The 9,705-nt window shown below is 39.8% G+C and overlaps 1 protein-coding gene across 1 annotated transcript; it reads left to right on the forward strand.

Moving 5' to 3' along the window:
• The first annotated feature begins 353 nt into the window (after positions 1 to 353).
• On the forward strand, positions 354 to 9,163 carry Areg (amphiregulin). The gene is made up of 6 exons (XM_034509262.2): positions 354 to 590; positions 1,692 to 1,919; positions 4,173 to 4,377; positions 5,029 to 5,172; positions 7,355 to 7,463; positions 8,950 to 9,163. The coding sequence occupies exons 1-5, from the start codon at positions 530 to 532 to the stop codon at positions 7,446 to 7,448; spliced, it is 732 nt and encodes a 243-aa protein (XP_034365153.1). The 5' UTR covers positions 354 to 529; the 3' UTR covers positions 7,449 to 7,463; positions 8,950 to 9,163.
• The last annotated feature ends 542 nt before the right edge of the window (positions 9,164 to 9,705 follow it).

Genomic DNA, 9,705 nt, shown 5'->3' on the forward strand with positions numbered 1-9,705 from the left:
GGTTAACATCCCTAAGCCACAGTTGCTTTTAAAGCTCTACATACATCCTGACACGCGACTTTGGTACTTAATCCTGTTAATGTATATGCAGAGAGGGTTTCTTTGGACTGTCAGCTCCCCAGCACCACTCCAATTTAGAACACAACGCGAGTGGGAAAGTTTCTCCCCGCGTTAACAGGGCTCGATCCCCACTTCCTCCCGCGTCAGCTGGGTTTTGGGGTAGTGACCTCCCGCCTCCACCCAGGGCCGGGCTGTGACGTCACGGGCGGTGGCTCCCGCGGGTCTATAAAGCAGCAGGTGCTCACCGCACCCTCGATCCCGTTCGCTACGCTTCCTCCTGACCCGCGGCCGCCGCCCCGACATCCCGAGCCGAGCCCGAGGCGCTGGCCGCTCCAGCCGCCCGGAGCCCGGCGGGCTGGGCTTCCCCGCGCCGGTGCTCGCCCGCTGCTCCGCGGTTCCGCTGCTCCCGCCGCCGGGAGCCGCTGTCGTGTTGCCGCAGAGACTCGGACGCCGCCGGCCCGTGGAACCAATGAGAACTCCGCTGCTACCCCTGGCGCTCTCAGTGCTGTCACTGCTGGTCTTAGGCTCAGGTGAGCACCTGCCACCTCCAGTAGCCTCCCGGGTGGTCGCCCCTTGAATGCTGCTGCTTCTTGACACCCCCAAATTTGTCCAGGCAGGGAGCGGATCCCCTTAGCTCGCACTCCTGAAATTGCTCGTTCTAAGAGGGCTAGAAAAGCAGACAGGACTAGCATGACCCAAGGACCAGCTGATGGACACCTAAGAGGTCATTTTAACCCACCCTTTCCTTTGATAACTAAGGAAACCGAGGTCCAGGCAGGTGAAGTAATTTCCACAAAAGTAGTTAATCCAGGAGGACTTGAAAGAGGGTTCTTTGCCTTCTGTCTCCATTCTTCTGTCTAGTAAGTTTACTTTTAACCTTCCTAAAGCAGACTCAAAGTGTCCAGAGGTTGAAAGCACCTCTGGCAAGGCTGTTTTGAGATATTCTCTCTCTCTCTCTCTCTCTCTCTCTCTCTCTCTCTCTCTCTCTCTCTCTCTCTCTCTCTCTCATTCATATATATATATATATATATATATATATATATATATATATATATATTCAAAATGAAACCAAGGACTGGAACACAAGACTCCTCAAAGGGGTTACCTGGTGCTGAACTTTTTCTCTATGTGATAATAATGGATAAAGATGGTGAAAATTGTTGTTCTTAGCTACTATTGGCATTACTTTTTGCATCTAATGCATAGATCCAGCAGTTGTAAACAAGTGTTAAAATGTATCAGCACTGGTTGAAAGGAAGCAAGGAAGCTTTGTAACAAGAGCACCCAAGTTAGACCTGAAGGGAGAGGCTAGACATTAGGCATTGCCTGTTATGTGATTCTGCTGGATTGCCTTGGCAGGACTTATTAAATTGTGGAAATTAATGTAGGCTATCCGTGGAAAAGAAAACCCAGATAAAAGAAACTCTGTAATTGGGCAGCTGAGTTTGCTTCTTGGCAGATAGTGAAGTTGCTTTTATGAGTGACTCAGTCGAAAAAAAAAAAAAAAAAACACCCAATAGTACACGTGCAGTAGCTGCTTTGATATGAGACACACATGTCTACACAGCAATGCTTACTTAGTGAGACAAAAGCACCCAACTCATCTCTTCTTATTCTCTCCAACCCTGCAGGCCATTATGCAGCTGCGTTGGAACTCAATGACACCAGCTCTGGGAAAGGAGAACCATTTTCTGGGGACCACAGTGCTGGTGGACTTGCGGTTTCTGTGGGAAGTGAGGTCTCTACCATAAGCGAAATGCCCTCTGGCAGTGAACTCTCCACAGGGGACTATGACTACTCAGAGGAGTATGATAATGAACCACAAATATCCGGCTATATTATAGATGATTCAGTCAGAGGTGAGTGGAGGACACAAGGAAAGTGTTGTCTATGAGATGTGGTTTTATCTCAGCAAAGTTGTTTCAGAAGGGAGATGGCTCAGTTTTCTAAAGGCTTTGTAGGCGTGGCTATTGAATGTCCTCTAAAGAGCCACGTGTATGTTGCATCCTATAGGTCCAAGGCATTAATCATAATGTCTTGTGCATGTTTAATATTTGCAACTCTGTTTAAGTAGACATAATTGTGCTCATTTTATACAATATCTGAAGTTCAGAAAGGTTCTGTGGCCCCTGGGAGCAAGCAGCTGAGTCAGAATCAGAACCTCAATCTGCTTGATTCCAGGGACTATGGTCTTCCCCAATATGCTATATGACCTCCATTCTGGGAGCATAGGTAGTCATTAACCATTCCTGTGGGCCTTGTAGCTCAGTGTTTGTGCCCCCCCCCCCCACTACCTGTCTTCGAATAATTGCATTCTAACACAAATAAGAGATCAGAAGGAATAATGATGGAACTCTAGAAATGTTAAAGATGTATGTGTGGATTTTATTTTTATCCAAATTACTGATCCCTGTTTTTTTTCCTTTTGCTCTTACCAGACAGAATTTTAAAGAAAATACCTTTTCTTTTAAGTGAGAGAGAGATAGATGCTCACCACTCACATTTTACTTTATCATTTGGAGAGAGAAGGGGCCATTGATAAGTTAGATCTGGGCATCCACTTTGGAGGCAGGGTGAAGTAATTTCAGAGTTCTTTAAGGTCCCTTAAGACTTTCCTAGCAGCTTCCTTGACTCCTCCTCCTCCATTGGAGTCTCACAGAGCTGAGGAGGAATGATGGAGGGACATGGACAGAGACAGGGTAAGTCAGGGGAGGAATCAACCTCAGTGAGCATTCTACGTCAATCCTTGCTTCTCAATCATTTTGTTTATTTTTGTTTAATTTTTTATTTTTTTAATATTTGTAGTAGAAAAAGAGACCAGGTTAGACCATCAAGGTATCCAGCAGCTTGTTAATGACGTTTTAAGTTATTAACAGTTCTGGAGGCCAACTTCTGGAGCAAGTGGCTAATACTTAGAATTGCAGGGAAGCCTATAAAGCTGAGACTATTGCTTGAGTTCTTTTGAAAGGCTGTTTGCCCAGAGGTGTCTTGTCTGTTGCAACACTTCAGCACAGTGACTATTATTTGGCTTGGACTTCTAATCTAGATGAAATGTAGTGATATTCATTTAAGACCATTCTCCTAGAGGGCTTATTCTAACTTGCACTTCATAATGATAAAAAAAATTGTTTCTGTTTAAACACTGCATGGCCACCTATTTAACATTACTTCTAATTTAGCTTTTGTTAATTCACTTAAAGTAAACTTCTAAATCATTCTGAATATTTGTCATTTTCTTAAGATGGAGGCCCTATCTTTGACACCCCCCATAAGCCTTTTATTAACATATCTCTTGTGTTCTGTGTGATGGGTGCTTGCAAAACCTTTGGGACTGGTGGTGTTTTTTTCTTCTTGGTTGGTGGTCTCTGTTTGCTAAATACTTTGTCATACACACCTAGTCAAGGATCAGCACAACAAAATGTGCCTTCCTCTCCTGCCTTCAGCATGTAATTAGCCACACCTTTCATAGTCCTAAGACTCCAGATCCAATAAGTTGAGGTGACAGTCTGAGGCATCAGGGACAAATAGTTTGACGCTATTTTAAATAGACTAAACACAACCACGAGACCCCTGGAAGGTATTTGTTGTTAATATTATTATTTTTAATAATAACTATTTTCCAGCTTTCTCCACCCTCAATCCGTGCCCACTATCTTCCAGCTTAAGACAGTGAGCCTGAGACATGTGTAGGCGAGTAAAATCAGATTTGTTTCACACCACAATCTTAATGGCATTGTCCTTCTTCAAGAGACAATGATAGAATGGAAAAACAAACAAATAAAACAGGCTTAAACGTGTCAGCACAGGTTCCAGCTGCTTGTCCTAGGATGTGAGTTTTGTCTTCACTAAACTATGTATTTACCTCTATATCATGTGAGGTACAGAAGTACATCTAACTACGAGCATACACAGGTCAAAGAACTCATGCAATACAGATTTACTGTGCACTGCCTGACAGAGCAGGTTTATTGTATGTGTGTTGCTTTAAATAATGAGGCCAAAGTAGTTCTTAGTGCTGTGATTTCTGTGTTTCATGTATCCCAAATTGTTTTGAAGAAGAAAAGAGAATGCTGACAGTAAATCCAACCTTGTCAAATTTCCTTTCTCTCCAGTTGAACAGGTGATTAAACCCAAGAAAAATAAGACAGAAGGAGACAAGTCTACAGAAAAACCCAAAAGAAAGAAAAAGGGAGGCAAAAGTGGAAAAGGCAGAAGAAATAAGAAGAAGAAAAAGAATCCATGTACTGCCGAGTTTCAGAACTTTTGCATTCATGGTGAATGCAAATACATCGAGAACCTGGAGGTGGTGACATGCAAGTAGGTTTGTTTCCTACACCATACCTGAGAGCCCCACCTAAAAAAAACAAAAAAAACAAAAAAACCCCACTGACTTACCCAGTGTGTAAACCAAGGATTTCATGAGCCAACATTATGTTTGTACAGCTAATTAAAATATAAGCACTTAAATCTAGAAAAAAGATCCTTAGCTTGAAGGCTGTAACAAGTAGCTTTTGGACTACTGGTGCAAAGCATCATTTTATCATATGTAATATATGTATGCACATGTACATACATGTGTCCATACATGTATTCTAAGCCTTAAATTCTTAAAGTATTTATCACACAAACTTTTATGTTGTTTTCATGTCCCCAAACCCTCCCAACCCTCTAAAACTAAACTAAATGATGAGGGACTGTATTAACAGTGACACCAGGCATCAAAGTCATCAGTTGGTCCTAAAAGAACAAGAGGAATGAGTCACAATGTCTGTGAATATCACACTCACACCCAAACTAATCGCAACTTAAAGACCTTTAGCCAGAAGGCATTCAATTTCTCATGACTTCACAGAATAGATTGTGATGTGGCGTTTCTGTGTTAAATTAAGTGACCATATCGTTAGGTAGTAAGCTTGAGATGCAGAGAACAATTTTCAAAAATTGTATTTATGAAATGTGATGTTACAGTTGTCATCATGATTACTTTGGTGAACGGTGTGGAGAAAAATCAATGAAGACACACAGTGAGGATGACAATGACCTCTCCAAGATTGCCATAATTGTCTTTGTCTCTGCAGTAGGCCTCATGGCTATTGGCGTTATCACAGTGCAGTAAGTACAACACACCCTAAGAACTGAACTTTTGTCAGTATTCCTATCAAACTCTACTGTCATATTTTACGTGACTTATTTCATGGCACGTGGCCCCTGATTGGAATAGAATTAAGAGTTGCATGGCTTTGACTACCATTAAAATGATACACAAAGCCACCTTTCAGAATTAGAATGTTATTAGCTTAAAATTTGGTAACTTGATTACCTATTATATTTTTGATGATGGTTATTTCTGACAGTCAAAAAGCCCTAGTATCATTTGTGAATATTTTAAAATGTAAGCATAAAGCTTCTGAGAAGCTAACTAAGATCATATTAAGCTCATGGCACCAAATATTCTTCTTTGGCATAAAAGGAAAACAAATAAATCTCGAAAGTCTTCAAATTGGCAGCCAAGGAAAGACCTGTGTCTTCTCACAGTACAAGGCAAAATTCTGGCTTGTAATTCCATGACATGGTGCTCATTGGCTTACAGTTTGGACCTATTTTTGTCCTTATCGGGTATAGTAGTGTGGGAATGTATTGAGAAACAAAGCGAAACATTTCCTCCCAATGGCATGGCGTAGGCAGCAATGACAAACTCTGTTACTGTGGTCCTCCCACAACATCTTCCCTGGGCAACAGCAGATCTCACGCCTCGCTTTAGGACCAAAGAATGCCCACACTCCACTGTTCTAGGTCACAGGCACTGATGGGTACACGAGGATGGCATTGTCTGTCAGACAGAAGCCACTGGATAGGGGAAGCTGGAGGAGGGCCCACATGGTTCTGGGATGACTCACTGCTACTAGGCCTTGGGAAAAGCAGTGGATTCATTATTCTAATTTTAGGTCTTGGTAAATTACTTTAACAACTGGATTGTGTACATGATCCATCACTGCTGTTCTTCAGGATACAGGAGTTATCTCCTGCTATTGTTTATTGTTATCTTAAATTCAAATCAGATGGTGACAAAATGACACATAAAAGCTGTTTTGTTAAGCACATGAAGTTAGATGTGCAGCTTAAATTTGTTTTGCGCACCTGGAGTCTCTTCTAGTGCCTCAAGCCAGGTATGCAAATACATTCAGGAAAGCAAGCCTCTATAAACTATTCTTATTGGACATAGAAGAAAATGTGAGCTAAAGATGTCTTTTTTTTTTTTTTTGTAAAGATGTCTTATGATGCTAGAACTAATAGTTTATCCAGCTTTCCATGCTCTGATTCTCTGGGAGGACTATCGTTTTATGTTGCCATTCTGTTTTCTTTGTGGCAGTGTTGGGAATTGAACTCAGAACTTCACACATGTTGGTCAGGCACTCATCAGCTGAGCTACATTTTTAGCCATTTTTACTTTTTGGGACAGGATCCAAGCTGCCCAAGCTCTCCCTGAATGTTGATCTTCCTCTCTTCACCTCTTGACTAGCTGGGATTATGGGTCTGTGCCACCAGGCCCAATTCAATTCTCTCAGTCTTAAGAAGTGATGTTTTCCCTGTTGTCTCTCACATTCTTATCATATTCAAAATATAATCAACATTAATCTTAGACCACGATTGTGTTTTTTCATAATTGAAGTGAATATTATTCTTTAAAATTGACAAAGTTTTTTTGGATTTAATGGTAATATGTGATGGAATCAGGCAGGATTCACTGAAAGTAATATACAATGTCCCACAAAATTTAAACTATGGGGTTTTGAAAATTGACTGCAGCAATACATAAAATTAGAAGGGAACCTCTTAGAATTGAAAATACACAAAACACAAGTTGTTTTGTAAATAGTTTTTAAACACTCTTAATAATTTAAAATCACTTAGTAGAAATTTAAATTCATTCATATAAATTCATTTATATGTGAGGGGTCCCTCTACTACACATCACCACTTCTCATGCTTAATTCTTCAGGAACAAGGACCAAAGACATTCCAGATCCACACTGTTTGAAAAATTTCATTTTTAATATGTACGTGTATTTTTCAGTACTTAGAGATACAGCTATATAGTGGTAGCATCAATATCCTCCTGACAAAGAATATTGTCAAAGTTTTGCAGTCAGGCTTAAGTTCTGGTTTTATGTAACAAACCCACATAGAGAGTTTGTTATAAGAAATCACAGGGGGAAAGTTCCAATGGTTATGAAAATCCTCATTGCACAGGTGGGTAGGACTTGCTAACAGTGGAATTCTGTGTTCTGCAAAGGCTTCGGAAACGATACTTCAGGGGATATGAAGGAGAAGCAGAAGAAAGAAGGAGGCTTCGACAAGAAAATGGGACTGTGCACGTCATAGCCTAGCTGAAGATAGTGCAGGTTTGGCCTTTAAACTTCATTTCCCAGTTAGATACTATAATTTTGAAAACACAAACACTTATCTCAAGGCAAATAAATAATCTGTTCTTAATTATGAGTGCACATGGATGGCTGTTTTAGGGAAATGTTATTCTTTGAGTAAGATTGACTTTGGTCATGTAGAGGAGTAGATGTAGGGAACTCAAGTCCTGTTCTCAAAAAAAATTCTTAATGGATGGAGGAAACGATAAGGCATCAACGTGTTGAAGAAGGTAAAATAGGAGCAGTAAGAGAGGAACTGATGGGCCGGAAGGGAAACATTCCATAAACAGGAGAATCAGCGGGCCCCACTCAGGAGCTGGAAAGGTAATGCACCCAAAATGGCCTTGTGAGCTAGGATGAACTTAGGAAGCCAGGAAAGTGATTATGAACAAAGATTGGCAATAGTGAGGTGGATAGGTCATTTCAGAAACAGAAATGACCTGGTTCCAATGACTGTTGGGTAGTAATGATAGGGTACACTCACAAAGTGTAGGGCCAAGGTTAGCCTATTGCATGAGAAAAAAAAGGAAGTGAGAAACAAAATTTAAGATTGTTTCTTTAAACAAAGGAAGAGGCACACATTTGAGAGTGGTTTTGTAAAAAGCTACAGTTTTATTTTTTAAGTAGGAAGAGCTAAGTATGTTTTAGGTCAAAGTTACATAGTAAGGAGTTAACGCTGACCCCAGGGGAAGAGGGTATCAGGAAGATGGAAACAATGAAAATCAGTCTAGTCAAAAAAAGTTTATATCCTCAGACATTTAGGAAAGATGTGTCCCTAAGTCACTGATGTTTCTGCCTTCATCATAGTTAAGATTTACTTGAGATTGTTAAATATGATATTCCTATATATACTCTTAAGTGTGCCAAATTGGAAGTTTTATTTTCAATAAACATTCCAAATGGTTATAACTCAGGAAATGGGTGACTGTTCACACCACCTATATACTCAGTATTCATTACACCTTAAAAAATCATTATCTTACTGTGCTTAAGCTAAGACTCAATGCCTGCATAAGGGTGAAATCGGATATTAATATGCTGTGTTGGCATGTGGTGGTTGACTATTAAGAGATAGCTACTATTATTATAGTCCTAGTACTAATTATCCTAAATTAACTGTATATCATAAATACTGAGAGACTTAATCTTATTTTTTAATTAGGTTTAACAGTGTATATTTGGTTAGGAAAACTAGTTTTTATTTTACTACAGTTGCTTTTTTTTTTTTTATTATTTAAGCAGGGTTTAAAATGGTATGAGCATTTGTAGTTTCCCAAATAAACACATCATTTAAGAGGAAATGAAAAATGGAATCAAGCCAAAATGGTGGTTTTCTGTGAGAATATTTAGCTTGTCTCCTAGCACATCCAGAAAAAAAGAAGTTGACATAAATTCTGATTCTTAGAAATTTTCTTAAATCTGTGTCAGACTCGAACTTACCTCAGACACTTTTCTCTCTTCATAGGATAACAGTCAAGTCACTGCCAAGCCACACCAGAAGTGACACATCGGTCCTCCTTTCAGTGAAGGAAGCAGAGACTTCTGATGGCCCCAGATGCTCAGTTGTCACTTTTTATGATAGTCTTATTTCTGTACATAAAGAGATGTGTAAAGATAAGATATTTTTTCATGTTGTAAATAATTTATTTAATATTTAAGTGTTATTTATTTTATAGCTCATTAAACTTTTTTTAAACAGATTGAGTTTGGATTATCATTTTTGAAGTCTCAATATGCCAGGGCACTTTTATCCTGATATTTGGTCTATCATTTACAAAGGCGCCTTTTCCCATCTTTTCTGCTTTTTCTTTTTTTAACTTTCATCATCAGAAAAGGGTCTCACTGTAGAAATGTATCATTCTCCTGCTTATAGGAATGAGTGACTGCACCTGGCTTTAAAAAGTACTCTTAAGGGGAAACCTTTAGTCCCTTACTCTTCCCACAGTGTTAGTAAGCATCTAAATCACACACACACACACACACACACACACACACACACACACTCACACACAGCCATTGTTCATTCTTACAGTTCATTGCCGTGGTCAGCACAGTGAGACAAGAATGGCTTGATTAGTAACAGTCACATTTCAAAAGGATCAGGAAACATTTGCAGAAGAGACATTCTTTCCCAATACAGCATATATTCATAAAAAATCTAACATCCTTCCTTCACTCCTTCCACTTGCTAGGGCTCTCTTATGGTATATGTGCTTGTTTA

Source organism: Arvicanthis niloticus, chromosome 7 (assembly GCF_011762505.2).
Source record: "Arvicanthis niloticus isolate mArvNil1 chromosome 7, mArvNil1.pat.X, whole genome shotgun sequence".
NCBI lineage: Eukaryota > Metazoa > Chordata > Mammalia > Rodentia > Muridae > Arvicanthis > Arvicanthis niloticus.